Source organism: Dicentrarchus labrax, unplaced genomic scaffold (genome assembly GCF_905237075.1).
Source record: "Dicentrarchus labrax unplaced genomic scaffold, dlabrax2021, whole genome shotgun sequence".
Lineage (NCBI taxonomy): Eukaryota > Metazoa > Chordata > Actinopteri > Moronidae > Dicentrarchus > Dicentrarchus labrax.
This window is the reverse complement of record NW_026136711.1, coordinates 9408225-9429370: the sequence shown is the minus strand read 5'-3', so window position 1 is coordinate 9429370 and position 21146 is coordinate 9408225. Positions and strand designations below refer to the sequence as shown.

Here is a 21146-nt window from a genome sequence, read left to right as displayed (position 1 = left end):
TAAAATTGGCAATTTTGAAGTGTCATCTTGGTCTCTGGAAACATTTTTGACTCTTTTATTACATTTATATACCCATTTAACAATTTATTGGAAAATAATATTCAACTTAATATAACTTACATGATAATGTAAATCTTAAAGGAAGATTAGATTTTTTGAGTGCTCTTTTATTCTAACTTTGTTTGTTAGAACAGACACTAAATATACATAGTCAAAATACCACTTTGTTTAAATAACATAGACAAAAGAAAAAGAGATCACAAATAAAAATGTGTCTGCACCTCCACCAGACTGATGACTGCTCAGCCTCCAGCTGGGTCAATTAACAAGCAGCTTCAACTGATTAAAACCCCACCTGGAGCTCAGCTGACACTCACTGGCTGAGAGGAGACAATGGAGAAAGCTTCTGTCATTAAAGGTAAGAAAACTGGTTTTAGTCTCAAAATAGATTTATTCATTTAATTCTGATCAGATGATGTGGTCACAGGTGGCATCTTACATTTTACCTTGCAGATATGAAAAGCTTTGAGTGTTCGTCTCCATCAGAGCTTGACAGGAAGTTTTTTGAGGAACAGAGTTTGCTGTCTGCTTTGTCGCTTGAACAACTGTCCACATCAAGGGCTTCAAATGACACGGTAGCTGATGGGTCTGACACCAGGCTGTCCATCCTGGCTTCTCTATGCCTGCCGTCTGACCCCATTTCTCCCCTTCAGGCCTTTTCAATGAGCAGCTTGAACACTCAGGAGCCGGACAATTGTCACCTGACTGTGCCTTTACATGGGAAGTCCTCCACTCCCCACATGCTCCTTCAAAAGCAGAAACAGGCTGCCTGTTTTGACCAGATGTACAGTGATCTCGCTGGCTCTCAAATGTCATGGGATGTGTCTTTGATTAAACCGGAGAGTAACAGCCCCAAACCCTACATGGAGTTCAGCTCACTAGAGCAAACCTGGAGTCCAAAACCCCAGTTTACACTAGAGTCTACACAACAGTCACCAGCTGAAGTTTCTCCCTGAGGTGGCCTAGAATGTCTCTCTACACACACCCAACATGGAGAGGTTTGGAAGGAAGAAATCTGGGGTGTTCAGCCGTGATTGCCTACCTCTGCACCCACCATGCATCAAGGATGGATCATTGTGAATTGTTCATGTGATGGTAAGATGTTCAGCTTAGTTAGCCATATTTAATCATCATTAAATGCTCTGGCAAACTGCAATTCCATGTTCTAGCTCTTCATTTTGTCTTACAGGACCCATCTGTGAGGATTAATGCAGAGAGCTTTGTATGCCTCAACAATGTTTTTAAAGATGTGGAATATTTAAATAAAAGTATCAGTGACTTTATTTGCTTAAGTGTTACAATTCTTCAAAAAATAAACAGTAGAAAGATACAAAATATCAACTTTATACAGTTTCTCCACCTTAGTGCCATGTTGTTACAGCAGTCCACAACTACTGTAGCAGTCCATTTACCACCTCCAGTAAATACACTCTCACACGCTTGGTCAGGGTTCAGTAAAAGGCAAGAGCTGAAAATCTTGAATCCAGTTACAATGGCGTGAACTGTACCTCAGCATCCATATCATGCTCCTGTAATGGGGAGAAATTAGTTTTTTAGTTTAGACCTTTTCGATTAACAATGTTTTGTAGGAATCTGAAAGGTGTCTCACCTGGTTGAGTTTCTTGAACTCCACAACCTGGAAGAAAATGTGTTCCAAGATGTGCTTTGCATCCCTCTGCTCTTTGTCCAACTTTGGAGTCACCCCCAGAATTTCGCCACATTTTCGCACGTAGAATTCAAGATCATCGTCTGTGCCTGTGAATGGAACGGGTTGAAAAACATTAACACAGATATAGCAGTACATTTATTTTAAGATGCGGTTAATCATTTTGTTTAGTCAAGTGCTGAACTCACATTTATTGGTGAGCTGTGCAAGGCGCACTTTCTCAGAAGAGAACGTTTCATCTAGATCGAACAGGTCCAGCATGGGTGGAGGCAAATCGCTTAACGCGGGTGGAAAGACCTTTTAAAAAAAAAAAAAAAACACCAACTTCTGGGTTTAAACTTGTGGGGCTGAATGCTTGTCCCCTTCACATTTCAGCTGCATATGAATCTTAAGTATGTGGGAAAACTTTGTCTGGGACAGGAACACAGGACTCCCACTTACAGCAGGCTGAAGCTGAGGCAGTGGGGTCTCAAACTGTGGTGTGATCAGCTGAAGGGGCTCGTCTTTGACGTTAAGCTGCTTGTAAGCACTGCAAAAAACATTTTATTATATTTAGCAGAGAAATGCAGAGCAGTGACACACTAGGGCGTATTTTGCATTCTCACCTGATAACTTGGGGTAAAGTGTCAGTCGACAAATTGAACAAAGACATATCAAAGAGCGAGGTGAAGTCTCTGGGGTTTTCATCACCCTCCTGTAAGCACACTCGGAGCTGTTCTGACAAGCACCCTGTGTCTGGCAACATGGTGTAGTCTGTGATCTGAGGGACGAAAGGACAAGTTGGATGTCAGCTAGTTTAACAAACAATATTAGTGAGGCCGTTCCCCTGTCAAGTACACTTCCTCACCTCGGGGTCCTCGGCATCAATCTGATTCAGCTGAATATTATCAGTCATGAGCCACTGGAGCACAACATCCTGGAATAAAAAGTTTAAAAAAAGAACTCAACAAATTCCACAGGAGAGCAGAATACTCATTAGCTGACTAATAATTAAATGTCAAGCGGACTCACCATGATTTTACTGTTCTCCTCTTTGTCTATGTATTGGTCACTGAACATGTGGCAGGAACCCAGCACTACCAGTTTGCCAGCCTCCTTCATAAGACACAAGACATCTTTCAACATCATCTCCCAAGTATCATATGGTCTGGGAATGAGTAAGAAAACTACATTGTGCCTCTGACCTTTCCTTGATGGAAGGCCAGGACGGGCCTGTTGAGGGGGAAGCAGACTGAGCCGGTTGAAAGAACAGCCACAGCAGGCTTTATCACACTCAGCGTGGCACCATACGGGTACACAAATGTGAGAGCCCTGCACAAATAAAGACAGAACATTTTGCATTCAAAACACTAAATGCTGTACTTAGTGTAGAAGATAGAAAAGTAAATCTCTCACTGTGCATTGTTTCCAACATTTTCATCTTCAATGATTCCCGTGACCACTTTGCCAGCAGCCCGACTGATCTCTCTAAATAAGAAAATAGAGAATTATGACTTGCACCAGCTTACAAACTGATTAAGCATAGTATATCTATCACAACTAAATTTGAATGCATATACATTAGGGATAGACCTATTATTGACTGATTAGAAAAAGGCGCTCTTTTGCCTCAGATGCAGCATCTTCTCACTGTCTGTAGTCTCAATCAATGTCCCGCCCACAGTACTATCTGACTGGTTACACAATGGTAGAGGTGGAGCTTTTTTATTTCCATTACTTAATGCTGCTTGGTAGATTAATCTATGATAATATTTCATAATTTCTATCTTGGGTTAATAATGTGAATCTGGGGCGCCCAGTTAGCTCAGTGGGTAGAGCTGGCGACCCATGTACCGAGGTTGAGTCCATGCTGCAGCAGCCCAGGGTTCGAATCTGACCTGCAGCTCTTTGCTGCATGTCATCTCCTCTCTCTACTCCCCTTTCCTGTCTGTCTTTAGCTGTATCTATCAAATGAAGGCAATAAAAGGCCAAAAAATAACTTTAGAAAATAGAAAATAAAAAAATAATGTGAATCTGCTTAATAACTATTAACTAAAGAGATCAAATAAATGCAGTGTGTAAAAAGTAGAATATTTTCTTCCAAAATGTAGCGGAGTGCAAGTATGATGTAGCATAAAATTAAAATACTCAAGTAACTTACATGTATCTCAAAATTGTACAGTACACTCCACCACTGGTTAGATCCTAATTTTTGCTGCAAATGTATGTCGGTTCCTAATACCAGATATATTTTCTTTGATTAATAGTAAGTACCTGTGCCTGCCCTGAAAAAACACATTGGTCGATCCCTAATATAAACATATATAGGCTACAAATACTCCAGGACTAATTGGAATATACTGTATAAAGTGAGTGTGTGATAAATCAACAACATACCTGTTCAAAACACCATTGGACACAAGTGCCTCTTTAGGATGGAAGTATTTGTAATACACATTCCTCACGACAGCATCTGCAGCAGTTAACGGTGAGAGAGAAAACAGACACCACAGAATTCAATACGATTGTGACAACAAACCCTGTAACTTCACAGATGATGTCAACAAACTTCAATATGCACCATTGTTGACCATTATTCCAAAGTCCTCCAGGAGAAAGTTGATATTGGTGTCATATTTCACTTCTCCTCCTTCACCAAGCATGACCAGGACATTTCCTCCTCCGTCCAGGTAGTGCTTCAGTACCTCCAGCTGAAATAAAACAGAGCGGAAACGTGAGTGCAGAATTTAAAAGCAGCACAGCAAAGGTTCATTTAGCCATTTCTACCATCTCTCACGCCATGAGCTTTTATATGGAAATGAACAAATCCCAGTTTACTTTAAGATTTTAAACATCACCTCTGATCCTGTGAACTTCTCCCTTGGGCCTGCTGTTATCCACAATCTGACACCCTTCAGCTTCTCCGAAGACAGCTCTTCCTTCATACTAGGGGAGACAGCATTTATTTTGCAACTGAGGGGTTACTCAAAATGACTGCAAAAGTAAGTATAGTTCAAATAAAAAGCCAATAACCCTCACCTTTGAATTTTCCATTGAGCTTTCAGTCTCGTCTGCATGGATTTGTAGCCATTGTTCGCAGTAAACAGCTCTCTTTTCGAAGCGTTGAAGACGACAGTGTTGTGTTGTTCTTTCTCCATCCTTGAATTAGATTCACTCACCAAAGCAGGCCCTTGTTTACATCCGTACACCTAGAAACAGGTTGTGACTCGAAGTTAGACCCGTCTGAAGTGTCTTTAACACATTATTTCTATTTTATCTAACCGTGGCTCGAGTTAGCACGGCCATTCATCGGCTATAATCGACATTACCGTGAATAACTGACCATATTAACTCGCACACGATGTCATTCTTGGTCACTGCAGTAATAATGTAAGCTAACTAGCCATGTAGCTAATAGCCAGGCGTCGTTACGTTCGAGTTCGAAGCTTACAGTTAATGTTTCTCTAATGACTCTCCATTAACGGGACATTCAATAGAGAGCAACGGTAACTGTTCGCCTGTTACATTCTGTTCTACCTGTAACGCTCTGTTATATTAACCGTTGCCCAAGTTACCTCTCGAGCTCTCCTAGCAGTGATGCATGATGGGTGGAAAGTGGTAACCAAGGGCGCTAACTGCATAACAACCAAGCGTTAATGCAGCAGTGTGGCAATAAGTAGGGGTGTTTGAAAACACCGGTTCACACAAGGCTGGTGATTTCTATCGTACACGATTCTGTATGGATTCATAAATGGCGATAACCGTTTATTGTACTGACGTTAGTTAATAACGATGTGATCACGGAACGAAAATGGTGGAACTCCTGCGACGGCACAGTGATTCACCCGGATGGTGTGCAGCGCGCACGTACTAGAGTGATCTTGTAGTTTATCTTCATGAAAGGCAAATGTTTGACAAATGTTTGGATTTATTCACGTAGTAATTCTCTTTGCATACAGACTTAAAGACTGCCCCACGTCCAGTCAGTCAGTCCTCTTGTGTAGTCTCTGACTGTTCGTTGTCCAGGCTGTCCTGCTGACTGCACTCATTTCATCTTCCATTGGTGGATCAGGTTGTACATTTCCCTAGCTGTCCTATTTCACAGTAATTTCACTCTTCACTCTCCACTGGGGGATCAGGCTGTTCCTTTCCTTCGCTGTCCTGCTCTACATCCCATTCACCGGATTATTCCTCTTTTAAAACAGACACATATTCACTTCCCATCAATGTAACTCACAGGACAGCTGCTGGTAGTAGACAGGCATACAGATGTTATGCCATCTGAGTTTCTATAGTGTGGATAGTGTTGGCCCTCTATTTGCAATGAAGCATATGTTCCATCTACCTGCCCAGGGACTACGGCTGGAAAATAGCACCTTGCTAAAACCCGGTGCAATGCATCTCTCCTTGTTGTATACAGGGTTAATGTTTTATTGTGCACTGTCCCTGTTCAAATAAGAGAAATAATAATAATAATAAAGCTCAGTGGCAGGTATTTTTTTATTTAAAATGTATTATTTTTGTGTGATGCCTTTCAAGAAGTGTGATCAAACACAATTCCATGCTTTGGATTTCTTATTTTGTCATCATGACTGTGGCACTTCTGACTATCAGAAACTTCTTAACATGTCAGAAAATGACAAGAATCATCCATTATAAGTTTTTTCATTCTTTATTGACTGGAAATAAAATTAATTTCTGCATGTTCAGAATGAAGCAATCATGAATTTGTTACTATATAACATTATATATATATATCATTTAATGTGTAAAAACCAAAGGAAATGTATATTATTAGGATTACAAATAAATTAAACAGGAAAAACAATCTCAGGAATGTGCTTATAGTTTGCTGGGCTGTGTGACAGGTTTCACTCTCAGGACACCCTCCTGGGAACACGAGGCAGCCAGCACCCCGTCTCTCCTCCACAGTCGGCCTTGAACCAGTCCCCTGCTTCCCCCTGTGGGACAAAACGTAAACCACATGTTAGGATTACAGCAGGAATGCTACTGTCCAAACTTGTGACGAGGTCGACTGAAATGGGTAATCTTTATTCTAAAATTGGATCCCAATTAGTTTTTGTTAATAAGCACATGCATGTCAAGAGGCACAAAATGCTTGAAAGTTAGAACCAATTGTACAAGTTACCCAAGTGCAACCCAATTTGTAAATGGGTGAAAATATATATTAGTAAATATAAAAGTACATTTTCAAAGTAAATATATTTTATATTTTCATTATTATTTTATGATTTTAAGTATTTTTAAGCAAATACTTCTATAGTAAATACAACACCAAAATGTCCTGATTGCTTAAGTTTCCTTATTCTAATGGTTGTTTAGCAAATGATCAAACAGTAGGTTGAGTTAAAAATCCAAAAGAAATCAAATCAAGTCCATTTACCATTTACCAACAGAGCGCTGTGAAAGCATCTGTGGCTGGGTAAACCAACAACCAGAACACTGTGGAAATACATACAATTACATGTGCTTGTGTAGCAAGTGTGACCTCCATTACTTGTAGACCTTTTTCACTAAAAGAACTGAACGACCAGTAACTTCTGCTATTGTCTCTACTGTACTCCCCCAGCTCTGTGGGTGAGTACGGGAACTTCAATTTCAGCACAGCTCAGAATGTGGTACTAAATCCAAGTTCCAGGTACTCTCAGGGGAAAGTAACAGCTAGTTTGCAACACAGCACCACAATCAATAAAGTATTTAGACAAACACCGAAGGAAGTTTGCATCAATATACAGGCCTACATGTAAACTGTAGATTGTTTGCAAGTGTTGGGGAGTATGTTAAAAGTTTATTACACAGTAACTTTCAGGTAACAGTGGTATGTTTACTCCTCTTAGCAGCAGGGCAGCACTGTTATGTTTTCTCTTGAAGGTTCAGTTTAGGAGTCTTTGAAGTTCCGGTAGTGGAAAAAGGCGTATTTGTAACAAATGAAGCACAGCAGACAGGAGGTGAACAACATACTGACCTGCCCATGGGCTCTCGCACTCATACAACATCCACTCATCGCTGCGGAACGTGCTGTGGAACCACATGGCGTGGTCTAAGGAGGCCGAGAACATGGCCCTGTAGTCGGGATAAGGCAGCAGCGCGGTGCCCAGGAATGCATAGTCTGAGACGTAAGCAGCAACGCAGCAATGCAGCTTCATGTTGCCTTCACCTACACAAACACACAAATACAATAAACAGATGGAGAATGGAATGGAAAAAGCAAGAATATCCTACAGTTACAAAGTTTAGTATAAATGCTGTTCAATATCTGTAATGTAAATGTGCATTTAATGTGTTTTACCAATATATCCTCGTGCTCGCACCCAGAACAGTTTCTTCGGCTCGGATGCAGCGAGTCTGTAGAAGTGTGGTGGGTTGACTGGCTTTATCTCAATGGGGACCTCATTAGCCAGCAGTTTGTTGAGGCCTTGTTTTGCATTCTCTGCTAGGTCTGGTTTGCTGTAAAACCGTACAAGCAAATACAGATCATGACTGAGGAAGCCCATCTGCAAAGTACTTAATAACCCTTCGTGGGACATTGGATTTGGATGTTTGCTGTTGGTGGTACAGCTCCACCTAGCATGTTCTGTTTGTTTTGTGTTCAGACACAGTTCAACCTGTGTGATTGTGTGCTCTACAGCAATCTGTGTGGAAAGCCGGATAGGTCATTATTTGTCTCCTTTTCCCTGTTGTTCGATGGTTTATACCTCTTTTAATCTATTTTTATATCACCAGCTGGTGTTCATGCATACTACCACGACAGTGTGCGTCTGCTTACACCGGTCAGATCTAAGGAAATACAGGTGGAGTCAACTTTCCGCCTCACTGTACTGAATATAAAAGGGGTTTAACACACGGTGCGGAACAGTGGGTAAAAGGAGACAAATAATTACCTGGCTCTCCATAAATCTGTAAGCCTACTCTGCTAACTCTGCTTAAATTATAACTGGAGCCAACTCATCATTTATTCATCCGATTGCTCCTTTGTCGTTATGTATTGAAAAAAATTAAATAGTTTAAAACTATTTTTCTAATAGAGCTTTGAGCTGGTTCCCACACTAGCAGAGTGTATCAGGATATCTGCATATCTTAAGGGAAACAGTAAGTTAGTTACAGTAGTAGTTATAGTAAGCTGGTACTACAATAAGGGGGTAACAAACTGCAACTGAAGGCCACAAGATGGCACCAGAGGACAGAGATGTTGTCTTTATGTGTCCCATTTGAAGAATCAAGATGAATTCACTCTTCTATATGTTTCAGTTTTATTCTTCTTTCACATCTGTATCTTTCCATTTATTAAATCTTTTGTGATTTGGGTAAACTGACCTTGTAGCATATTTTTATAAATATACATTATTATACATTACAATGTGTTCCAAATTATTATGCATATACTGTTTTGGTTCTTTTTTTCCTTAAATAGTCGACATAATTGGCAGTCAATAGGATTTTTTATTCCTCAACAATTATATCGTAATCTGGATTTTATTAAACACAATTACCAATGATGACAATGGCATTTTTTTGCAAAATAACTCAAACTGCAGTGTTCCAAATTATTATGCAAAAAAGAGTTTTTTGCAACACTTAATAGTTTTTTTCTGCATATTGCATGAAACCTGTGACTTGCTTCATAATGTGGAACAACATCCTTAAGTAGTTTCACATTAATTAGGCTCACCTGGCAAACTAATTAAGACAAACCTGTCTGAGATTGATGTCAGTGATCTAAACAGAGATGGGAAGCAGCACAATTGAAAACTTTCATTGAAAAATAAAAAATCTAATGTTTCTTTAATTAAAATCATATTTGCATAATAATTTGGAACAGTGTATATACAAAACTGTCCTCTGTTTTTGTGTTTCCCAGATATACTAAGTTCTAATGTAGCCCTCTAATCTAACCCACTGAATATACAAATTACATGTAGGCCTTGTTATGTCACTACTTTTGTGTCTTTTCAAGTCCCTTGTTCATGTTGCTTTGTAATTAATAAAATAAATGGTTATTCCACCTGAGATTAGAAATCCAACTATTTTCTCGATTAGTCGTTTTATCTATAAAATGTCAGAAAATACCCTTTAGACAGAGGGTCGTGGTGAGAGGCTGGAGCCGATCCCAGCTGACAGTGGACAAGAGGCGGGGTTCAACCTGGACAAGTTGCCAGCCAATCACAGGGGTGACACACAGGCAAACAGCCATTCACTCTCACATTCACACCTACAGACAATTCAGAGTTGCCAATTAACCTAACCTGCATGCCGCTTGACAGTGGGAGGACACTCACACAGGCACAGGGAGAACATGCAACCTCCACACAGAAGGGCCCCAGCCGGCCTAAAGCTCTGAACCTTCTCGCTGTTACATGACAGTGCTAACCATGGAACCCCTGTGGCACCAAAGTCCAAGATGATGTATTCAATTCTACTTGCAATAAGATATGATGAACATATAAACATATACATTTTCTGTTTAATAACTGATCAATGAATTGACTAATCATAGCAGCTTTACCTGAGATAAAGGTGAATAAGCTCCTCTATAGTGAGGAGGTCTTCAGGCTGAGGGACTACTGGCATGGTGAACTGGTGCTGCAGGGGGCTCTGCTGCAGCATGTGGAAGGATGCCTGGCAGATCAGTATAGGCTGTCCATGCTGGATGGCCTTCACAGAGCGTACTGTGAAACTGCGACCATCTCTTGTGCGTTCCACCTGGTACAGCACTGGAACCTTAGGATCCCCTGAAAAACACCCAAAACAAGAGCTGTGGGGACTCGGTAACTGAACTGACTGTGGCCAGTTTCCTATGTTTATGATCCAGATCATTTGCATTATCTATGAGCCCCCATTATATTATTTGGGTTGCACAATCTCTTACCAGCACCTTTGTTATGATGCTGCATCTTACCTGCTCGTACAAAGTAGCAGTGGAGAGAATGGGCATAGAGATTATCGCTGACAGATTTGGCGGCAGCTACAAGGGCCTGACCGACTATTTGACCCCCAAACAAACGCTGACTGCGGGGCACCCAGTGGTGTGTCCCTCTGGGGAAAAATAGAGAAACATTCTAAATATATGCAAAGCGGTCTCACTAGATAATGCTTATGGAGCTGTGACAGTGAGGGTGATCAATGTTTTTGAGTGGTGTACCCGTATTTATAACAATCAAATACAGTAGCTCTCCAACAGGTCCTACGTTTGTCTTTTGGTGTTTTCTTCACAGGTTCAATCTTTGAACCTTTATTGGTGTTGTATAATTAGACGTTATATTGATCAGTGTGTCTAATATTCTCTTATCCTGGTGTGCAGTGTGTGAAAATGTAACATTATAAGCTTAAGCATTATAACACTTAAGTACTTAAGCAGTAAGACGGACACTTTTACAGTTTTGAAATTAAATATTATGTATATTGGTTTAAGAGCCATAGAGGTGGAGGAAGTATGCAGATCCTTTAGTTAGGTAAACATAGCAATACCACAATGTAAAATGTCAAGTTACAATTCATAGTCCTCTATTCAAAGTTCAGCTTCATTTTAATTATATTTTTCCCCCACACAATACACCTCAAGAACAAAAGTATATAAGTTATACAGAATCGCCCCTTTCGTTCTTTTATATTAGATGTAATTATTGATGTGTTGAAACACCTCTGGAGACCTGTGGAGGCTCTTTTTTGTGATCAAACTGAATTTTGGTTTACATTAAGTGTTACTCCCTAACAAACATGCAGACCTGTTCTGTTTCTTTTTTAGTGCGTTGGTGTGGGACAAGTTATATCCTTAGCAGTCACTCACATAAATCCCAGCATAACTTTGACCAATTTCAAAAGGAGCTACAAGAACTGAAAGCACATATATCGGTGATCAACACAATCCCCCTCTAGAATATAGTTAAATATTAGTACAAAATACCATTTATTAGAAATAAATTAGAATTCAGTAATTGAATAACTACTGGTATAAGACAATGCAGCTGGACAGTGAATCATCTGGAACACAATAAAATAAACAGTGTAATAGCAACAGCTTTCAAACTCAGTGAATGCACCACGTCTTTAACCAAGTAGTTGTCGCTACCTGACTAACTAATTCCACTGTTTTCAAAACACACTAGGACAATGGTTTTAAGGCACATACGTACTGGTGAGTCAGATATATCATAGCTCAGACTCCCAGTCGTAATTACGACTTGAACACTATTTACAAGATGGAACATCTTAATTACAATACCTCCGACAGCACATGAACGCAGCATATCACCGCTGCCATAAGGTAAAGAAGTGACAAACTTGAGCCAGGTACCTGTACAGGTCCACATCCAGCTCCTCTAGGTTTAAAACGCTGGTGACCAGGACGCTCTTGAGGTCCTGGTCATACTGAGATGCAGGACTCTCCGACCTCTCAACTTCAGGTGCAGTCAGTGACACAGTACCCCCTAAATCAATACAATTATCCGCTGACCCGCTAGCGCCATTGCTAGTATCCGCTTCTCTTTCCGCCATGTTTGTTTGGCAAAGGTAACTTGTTCTTTGTTGTTCAAAATAGGTTACCTATTGAACGTTGACACTCATTACCGCCACCTACCGACTGTCAGTAGCACGTTTGTGATGCGTTTGTTCTACACTTTGACATTGTCACATACAACTATGTTACCTTTACCTACTTATACCTATTTTATGTTTTATTATTTTCTTTTTGCATTGTTATATCATAGCGTGCTCATGTGCCACGTGTACCAGAAGGGGCAGGCAACCTTAAATGGAGTGCAGCCGGTGGCACCAATGGGTGGCATCTGAGGCTGTAAATTTAATTCAGCTGGGTGGCTGGCAGTCTTTTATATTTCAGAAGTATAACAAGAAGCAACCTTATTTAAGTTTTTATTGTTTTTTTAAAGAATGGTACATGGCAACAAGAAAACTATCATTGGAGAGACAAGACATGACGTAGGAAATGAAAATAAGTCAAATAAAAAGGAGAGGCACATATAGAGGTCAAAAATCCAGTCCACAAAAAATTAAAGAAAACACGCCACAGTCAGTAACGTAGGAGTCAAAGGGACTGTTGAACCAAACCAACGACAATAATTCAATAATTTGATTGGTCTCACAGGCGTACATTCCCATATAATGTCGGAACATTCCCACTTCCATTCTGCACTTCCAACACAAATTATCTTTCATCAGTTTCATTCTATGAAGTCTTACTGTATGATAATATCTATGTAATATCTTATATTGTGTAAATCTTTTCTTCCTTTACATAGTTTTCCTGTCTTTCAACATATTTAACCATTTCCCATGTTCCAGTTGTCTTCTGAGATCTCTCTGTCAACAGTTATTAGATGAGTCATTACTTGTAAACATATACAATTTTGAAGCTGTGTGGCGTATCCAAATAATCCAGTGTGGTTGTTTTCCCTGTGGAAATAGCAGGATTGTGCCATAATGAAGAATGTTTCTGTACATAGCGACACAACTTATACATTTGGTGGAATGAATAAGAATGGGATTTTAGTGTGTTACCTGTTTAAAATGTTCTTGCAGAAAGCCTAGAGGAAGTCAGGTGACATTGTATAAAGAGCAAGTGTGATGGAGAAAAGAGTGTTTGTTATTCCCCAATGAGTATTAACTTCAAAGAATGATCTGATTTTGCATGAGGCTTCTCTCCGTGTGATAGGTGCGTTCCATCAAAACTTGATCCACAGTCCCCAGATACATTTTCCACCTGGGTGCCTGCCAACCAGTGCCAGCCCATGATTCATTGCACAGTGACCCAGTATCAGTCTAGTAATTACTACATTTTATAATTACATTCTTGTATTCTTTGTAATTCTTTGTTGTGGTAAGCTCTTACACCTCACTGTTCCATACAGTACTCCCAATTAACTCTTTTCTGTTGATGGCTCTTTGCTTCATTCCACAATCTCTAATGTTCAAACAGCAGCAGGTTGTGATGATGCTTAACAACTATTAACCTATACTACCTGTAAATGCCAAGTAGGACAACATATTAAATAGGTCAAAATAATAAACTATCATTCAGGTCATAGTTTTATAGCCTTTGGAGAGCTTACAAGTTGGCAAAGTCAACATTCTTTTGGATTCAGTTACACAATGCAAATTCACCCATATGTGTCTATTGTTCACAAAGCGGTTGGTGCACATAGTGTCATTTAATTGTTTCACAATTAACACAATTATTATGTGCCATTTCCTTTATGGATTCCACATATGGTACAAAGGGAAGGCTACTGTTTAACTGCGTTATAACAAGAATGGGGCTTTTATTGCCTTTAATGGACAGTGACAGCTGAAGTGTGGACTCAACCTTGGTACATTGGGTGCCAGCTATACCATGTGAGCTATCCGGAAAGTATTACATGGCAACGAAAAAGAGCGAAAGAAAGGAAGGAATTCAGGCCACAATGAAGTGAAAATGAATGCTGCAGTCACTGGAAATGTTTGGCTGTGTGTGCAATCTAAACTGGCACTCTATTGATCCAAAAAAAGGCCCCAGGAGGAAGTCCCATCTTCCAATCAACCTTTTAATCTACTGAGCACAGACTGGCTCCAGTCTCTACCATTTACCAGATCTGGAGATTAGGCTGTTTTCCAATGCCTCAAAATAATTCTGGAGGCTGTAATCATACCCACTATAATTACTGAAAATGCACATTTGGATATTAGTTAAGACTTCCATTCTGTACTTTCAACACAAATTTTTCATTCTGTGAAAACCTCCCTTTTCTTCCTTCACATATTTTTCGCAATCTGCCAAACATTTCCCATGATCCAATTCTCTTCTCAGATCTCTCTGCCATAACAGTGTTTCATCAGATGAGTCATTACTTGTAAAATTGATTTTAAATGTATAAAATTTGGAATCTGTGTGGCATATCAAAATAATCCACAACGTGGTTGTGTGTAACCTCAGTGAACCTAGATGTTACACAATTTCTAATTTGTTACTATTTCCAAAAAATGTTCTTTACCCTTCAGACTGAATTCATTAATTAAATCTCCAAAGGACATACATACACAGTCTTTATCTCCAATAGTGTGTATGCTGTTAGAGTACTGCTTATAGTATACAGTTGTTATTTCCTGTACAAATAGAACGATTGTGCCATAATGAAGAATTTGTATAGTGGCCCAATTTAAACATTTGCAGGATTTTGGTCCTTCCCTCCCTAGAATGAACAAGAATGGGATTTCATTGTGTTACCTGATTAAAAACGAAGCTGCATTAAGTTTCCGAGTCATGGAAACTGAAACTGACATGGATGTAATATTTCACAGCATGAATCATACCTCAGACCAGTAAGATAATATAGTATTATATCTACATAATATAATATATCATATTTTTAGTATCCCAGTTTCCTTATGGACCAACTCCATCAGGGATTTTGATTTTAGTTTTGATATTAGTCATTCAAATCATCAGATTTCTTTTAATTAAAAATCTGATTTCAGACAGCTCATAATTTTTTTGGTACAATTTTGGCTCATGTTTTCATTACATTTTAGTCGTGTTAAATTCAGTTTTTGTCATGATTATTTTTAATCATTAAAATGTTGGTTTTAGAATTGACAATTAAAATGACCTCACTCCAAGATGGTCCATCCTTTTTGGACACCGCTAACTGTTTTTACTTCCAGTTAAGGGTTTTGAATCAGACATTGCCAGAAAAGGTTATCATTTTCTTCTGCAATATTATTCAGAACCTTGGCAGAAGAGCATCTCTTGCCTCACTGCAACCTCATTAACATTTAATTTGCAGTTTAAGTGAACTGATTGTTTGTACTGGGAGGCAACTGCATGGGCTTTTGCAGTCACACCCACAACAAACAACAAACCAGAATTTGCTACTGGAGCTTAATTTGTTTCCCTGTATAATACAGTACAGTACAGTACAGTATATAAACATTGTGCTAAATTACTGCCAGGGAGGGTATGTGTTGTGGAAATCCTCCCAGCATGCACTGAGGCAACAGGTTTATGGACATAGTTTGACATTTTGCTCTATGTTGCTCCCACCTTTACTACAGGTCATCGGTGGTTATTTCAGTCATCATTAGGAGCAAATATGATTATGATTGTTGTTTGGTATTCTCAGATATGAATGCAAAAATGGTCTTTTGCTGTGCCAATCACGAATGTAAGAAGGGAATAAAGACGTGCTGATGCTCTGCTCTAACTTGGCACATTGCTGAAAGTATTTCCCTGTAATGCTATGCAGCCTAAGAATGGACCACATTTACCACTAATTTACCACAAAACTGATTTGGAGACAGATTCATTTTTATTTTATTTTTTATTATTATTTATTTTGGCATTGTGAAGAATTTCTGACTAAATCTACATGTGCTTTTATTGATGAAAATAGTGATGAAGACTTTGCCTTGCCTTGGAAGAGTATTTTTTGGTCTCCTGGAAAGGGGTTGTACGGACAAAAATGAAATGGAAATGACACTCTATAAAACAAGAAGCAATTAAAACTATAGCAGCTTATAATACGTTATATTTTTCTCTTTTCTTTTCTTTTATTTGTTTCTTTATGTTTCTTATTTTATATATTTCTGTCATGTGTTCCTTTTAACATGTTCTTGTGTTTTGTAATTGTAAACTGGCTTTATTATAAGAAATAAAGAAGAAGTAGAAAAAGAATCACTTGGAAAACATGGCTGACAGGTATGGGTGCTGAATTAAGGGGGCTGGGGGGGCTGCAGCACCCCCTAAAATCTGGCGTAACAAGAGGCATTCATTCATAGAAATGTTTAAACCTATAATGACTTTCCCCCTTTTTACTGGGATTTACGTGTGTACACTAGTATAATGGCAGGAAAGAGTTTTATCCACTAAAAGGTTAGAAATTGTGTAAAATGTTAATAACTATTACATTAAAAACAATAAATGTCATATATTTAGTCTGAAGTCATTATCAAGTCCCTGCTTACAGGGATCCTAAAACATTGTTAGAATATAAGGTATTTTTTAAATATTAAATTATTAGTTCGTCGTCATTAATAGAATACTTTATGAAATGGTTCAGTCCTGTCTGCAAACCTGGTGCGAATAGACCGGAAGGTACTCGTCAAGTCTCAGCTACTTAAAGAAAAAAAGTGGCTTTCAAAAACAAAAAGAAAGGAAAGTACTGAAGAGAGAAAAGAAAGGGCAAGAAAGAGTGTGACCTGGTTTCTCACAAAGGATGGTGGGTAACCGTGAGTGGTAGAAATTAACCTGTTAGCTTATATTGTGAAATAAGCTCCTTTTGTTCCCCTGACATTAAGTAGCTAATATTTATTAATAGCTCACTGTCAGTAAATATCATTCAGTAAGTACTAAACCGTAAGAGAATCTGCAATGGTAGACTTGATTGGGCTCTGTAGGTGTGGTGACAGCAGTTGTGCATGGTTGGCATGGCCTGGGGTGGTAGTGCCCCAATGTGAAATTCGGTTTCACTGCTATGCTCCCAAATCTTTTTTGATTTAGTACAAAGAGTATTTGAATGGTGTACCAGGACCCCCAGGTCCAGGTTATTTAGACATAGGAACTATTCTTCTTAGTTAGAACTTTAATAATCCTCTACAGTTTATTTTACTTAACAAAATAATTAAATGCAACTGATTTACTTTTTGATTTACTTTTATTTATTGATTTATTTTTATTTTAACTTTTATTTGTTCTACTTTGAGAGGATGCAAGGACTTTGTTTCCTTTCCTGTGCAGTCTCTACAACCGCACCTGCTCCAACATCACCAAGTTCGACAGTTCAACTAAAAGCGGTCACAGTTCCTAAAACCACCAACACCAACAAGTTCTACAACTCAGCCAGAAACTGACACCACAGTTACACTTCCTACAACCACACCTACTCCAACAACAACTTCTCCATTGAGACTTGTCAACTCTAACAGTAGCTGCTCTGGAAGGGTGGAGATCTTCTACAACAGCCAGTGGGTGACGGTGTGTGACAAAGGCTGGGGGACCGATTTGGGTCGATAACCTTCAGTGTTCACGACTCATCAATAACTGACTGTGTAAATCAGGGAATGGGCTCCCACAACTGTCATCATGGAGAGGGTGCTATGTGTCATCTGTGAAGGTAAACATGTATACAATCAATTTAACCTTTTAGTTTGTTAGTTTTAGGTTTAGGTTCTGACATTATACAATAAGATCAAAGTTTATCTATAGGCTGCTGAGCTTGTTTGTTCCAGTAATCAGCTCGAAGTTGGTGTGCGTTTGGGCAGCCCACGGTCATCTGGTTTGAACGCATTCTCTGGTCACTTGGCAGCCCCTTACTGTTCCCAATACAGAGTGCATAACAACACCACGGCAGGCTGGCATCTGTGGAAATGTACTGATGGTGAGATTAACTTTATTTTAACTTCATTATTTGTTTAATAAGCCTATTGATAGGCACAGATGTTTTGCTCTGAAACTCACTGTGCCTTCCTGTTAATTTGCAGGCAAATTCCTGTCTTATTGCATATTTCCATCAACTTCAGAATTGAACATAATATGCATAAATATGTTTTCATTAATGTAAAATCATCATGAAAATAAGAATTGTGGTTTTTTGTTACCTTCGAACGAGCCGTTTATAACAGGCGGAGTGGCTTCTCTTCTACAGTGTCTGCCATGTTGAACTGCCATGTTCCAGATAGGAGCCTTTTGTGCGAGTTTAGCAGCCACTGTAGTTACAGACTACATGCTCACAATGGGAGGCTGAGGCAAAGAGTGGTGTAATCTGCAACTACACTACAAGATGCCTCCTACTCACATGCTGATTTGTACTTAAACTCAAGATGACCTGATTATACAGCTGACCGGTCATTCATTCATGCTTATTCTTTCAGACCAACAACACCCATGCCATCTACTCCAACTGCTCGTTTTTCTACCCTCCAAGCACTGATGCTTTGGTTCAACCTGAGATTATTCCGTTCTCCTGTACCTATCCCTTGGAAGCCAATACCATCCTGAATATTATTATCATTAATATGTGTCAGTGACTGAGAACGGCCTGTCTCTCCGTGCTCGTTTCTCTGCCCTGCTCTTCCCTTTTAAAGGGTGACAACCCATGCATCTTCCTTCACTGCAGGCTAAGGATGTGTGACAAGAGGAGCAATTGGTCTCTCATCATTTACCCTGCTCTTACACTTACAGTTTTGCAGAATGAGGGCATATCGCTCTGTTCCCAACACAGCCGAGCTGAATCCCATCACCATTGGACCAATCACCTGTGAGTTTAAAATACAATCTGTATCAGAGCTAATGTCTATGAACTGCAAACTGTGTGGAAGTCATAACCCGGTTTCCTTTTTCTTTCGTGTTTTGTCCTTAGGGGAAAGTTGACAAGGTGGGGGACTGAGCTGAGAGACACTTTAAAATGACGCACACACATTGTTGTGTTGTTGTTTTTTTTTACATATTGTATGATTTAATCATTTAATCACACACTTAACATCAATCATATCAATATTAGTATCATCGCTATTAATACAGTATGTAGGATATTCTCAATTTTGGGTCTATTTAAGCTTGTTAGCAATAATGCTGTTTTCTCTTTTAGCCAGGATTATTTATTTTAGGAAAGGAATGTTAGTAACTAAAGCTGTCACACAAATGTAAAAAGTAAAATATTTCCCTCTGACATGTAGTGGAGTAAAAGTATAAAGCTGCCTAAAATGGAAATACACAAGTAAAGTAAAAGTACCTACCAGTACTTAAGTGATCGTTTGAAGCACTCTTACCCTAGCAGAGACTACCCCCATGTGGATTGACAGGTGTACTGCATGCTTGCACTCGACAGTGTAAAACTCCCATATTGCTCCCTAGTTAACCTCACCCTGGTGATTAAAACCTGTTCATATAGCGTATTGTCCCAGACAGATGTCTTAATTTCTTCACTAAGTTTCTCCATAAAAGCCCAACTCTTCATAAAGCCACTGTAAATAGGGTATGAACATTTCTGTAAATTGCCTCATATAATATCTTAAGTTTTGCTCCTCTTGTGAAAGTCTACCTGAATGTTATTGTTGGAAACCTTGCCTTTTCTGTGTTCCTACAAAAAGCTGTTTTGTCTCAACTAGGTTTTTTTTTTCATCATTAGAAGAAGAAGATTGTTCTAAATTGTTCTTCATCATTATATGATTACAATTATTCTTGTAAATGTTGTTGATAATGTCTGTCCGCCATTTTTTAGTGCTGGGCAGGTAATGTGCAGCTGGTTTATTGGAGCTTTTTTGCTGGAAAAAGCTGCCTGGGAGTGTTGAACCATACATTATATTTGTGGCTGTGATCCAAAACATTCAGCTAAAAGAGGCCACATCGCTCAGTTGGTTGATAATGCTCTTTAGCAAGCCTTACAAATTGCGTGTTGTCATTTGATTTGAATAATATTGTTAAGCTTTTAGCTGTAACTGAACACTAGAAACAGACAATATATCGGCTGTCTGTGAACAGGTCAAAGGCCTCCACCAGGAGTCAGTGGATGGCCGTCAAAAGTCCAGCCTTGAACAGAGACATGGTTATGTCCATATGTGACCAAAATTCCACACCTAAATCAAGTACTGACTGAGCAAACTCCATTTACTGATGAACTGCAAGCTACAGAACAAGGACCAGTGTATTGGATTTAGTAGCATCTAGCAGTGTAGTTGCAGGTTGTAACACCGCTAGCGTCCGTATCTGATGACCTGGGAATGAGAACAGTGAACTCTAATCTCAGATGAACATAGTGAAGCAATTAGCACCTAAAGAGCTTGTTATTTTCCTTAGAACACAGTAGAGAACTAAAAGAGAGTGAATATCAGATTTATTCTCCAGGTGGTGACGGATATGACTTTGAATGAATGATAAGTGTTCTGTAACAGCTGGATGTGTAATGTGTGTGTGTGTTAATGTGGTAATGATATGTCAGAGTTATGTTCACAACTTCTTTGCGCTGCCCCCAAGTGGCCAAAAAATCAGTTATTGTAAGTTTAAAGGTGCAGGGAAGACAGAGCAGAGAACCCACTGCAGTATGGTTAGGACAGACCCATTCCAGTGGGGAAGTGTCATTAAGAAAGTCCTCACTTTCTACCAATCCCAAGAGGACGTGAATACAACGCTGCCTTCAAGGGCTGTAGGACATATTGAATTTTAAAGTTGGTGTCCCATATGAGCTATCAAAGTGCGAAAGTCTCGCTTACAGCCAGAAACATTAACTGTGCAGTTCAGTAAACAGCAGATTCCTTTAGCCTGGACGTTTTTGCCTGTGTGTAGATATCGAAGATGTAAACCATTGTTGGGTCCAGCTTTCTGTGGACTCAGCACTTTTCATTTTTGTTAATTTTTAAGGTTATTGCTATTGACAATTAATACACTGTAATGATATAAAACTATGTCTGTCAGCAGCATCTTGGTCTGATAAGTTGGAAA

General features: G+C 39.2%; 2 protein-coding genes and 2 long non-coding RNA genes across 7 annotated transcripts; 2 read left to right on the top strand and 2 right to left on the bottom strand.

Moving 5' to 3' along the window:
* The first annotated feature begins 284 nt into the window (after positions 1 to 284).
* LOC127371291 (uncharacterized) lies at positions 285 to 1343 on the top strand. 2 transcript variants are annotated; one of them, XR_007886387.1, is made up of 3 exons: positions 285 to 418; positions 514 to 1155; positions 1250 to 1343. It is a non-coding gene; the product is annotated as an uncharacterized LOC127371291 (long non-coding RNA). The 2 variants fall into 2 exon arrangements; XR_007886386.1 differs by lacking the exon at positions 285 to 418 and having other exon boundaries at positions 429 to 1155.
* Positions 1324 to 5485, bottom strand: ift52 (intraflagellar transport 52 homolog (Chlamydomonas)). Of its 3 annotated transcripts, none has more exons than XM_051414005.1 (14): positions 5281 to 5485; positions 4745 to 4914; positions 4564 to 4651; positions 4287 to 4416; positions 4103 to 4178; positions 3122 to 3193; positions 2911 to 3037; positions 2738 to 2821; positions 2574 to 2642; positions 2332 to 2486; positions 2168 to 2255; positions 1915 to 2023; positions 1670 to 1815; positions 1324 to 1589 (listed from the first exon to the last, which is right to left on the bottom strand). In XM_051414005.1, the coding sequence occupies exons 1-14, from the start codon at positions 5344 to 5346 to the stop codon at positions 1548 to 1550; spliced, it is 1422 nt and encodes a 473-aa protein (XP_051269965.1). In that variant the 5' UTR covers positions 5347 to 5485; the 3' UTR covers positions 1324 to 1547. The 3 variants fall into 3 exon arrangements, with proteins under 3 accessions (XP_051269965.1, XP_051269967.1, XP_051269966.1); XM_051414007.1 differs by lacking the exon at positions 5281 to 5485 and adding an exon at positions 5035 to 5274; XM_051414006.1 differs by lacking the exon at positions 5281 to 5485 and adding an exon at positions 5049 to 5274.
* Positions 5486 to 6358: 873 nt separating this feature from the next.
* acot8 (acyl-CoA thioesterase 8) lies at positions 6359 to 12243 on the bottom strand. Its single transcript, XM_051414008.1, has 6 exons — positions 12018 to 12243; positions 10623 to 10759; positions 10230 to 10455; positions 8016 to 8173; positions 7692 to 7883; positions 6359 to 6666 (listed from the first exon to the last, which is right to left on the bottom strand). Exons 1-6 carry the CDS (start codon positions 12215 to 12217, stop codon positions 6548 to 6550), a joined length of 1032 nt encoding a protein of 343 aa, XP_051269968.1. The 5' UTR covers positions 12218 to 12243; the 3' UTR covers positions 6359 to 6547.
* Positions 12244 to 17644: 5401 nt separating this feature from the next.
* On the top strand, positions 17645 to 21061 carry LOC127371782 (uncharacterized). The gene is made up of 3 exons (XR_007886453.1): positions 17645 to 18087; positions 18891 to 18966; positions 19069 to 21061. It is a non-coding gene; the product is annotated as an uncharacterized LOC127371782 (long non-coding RNA).
* Positions 21062 to 21146: the final 85 nt, after the last annotated feature.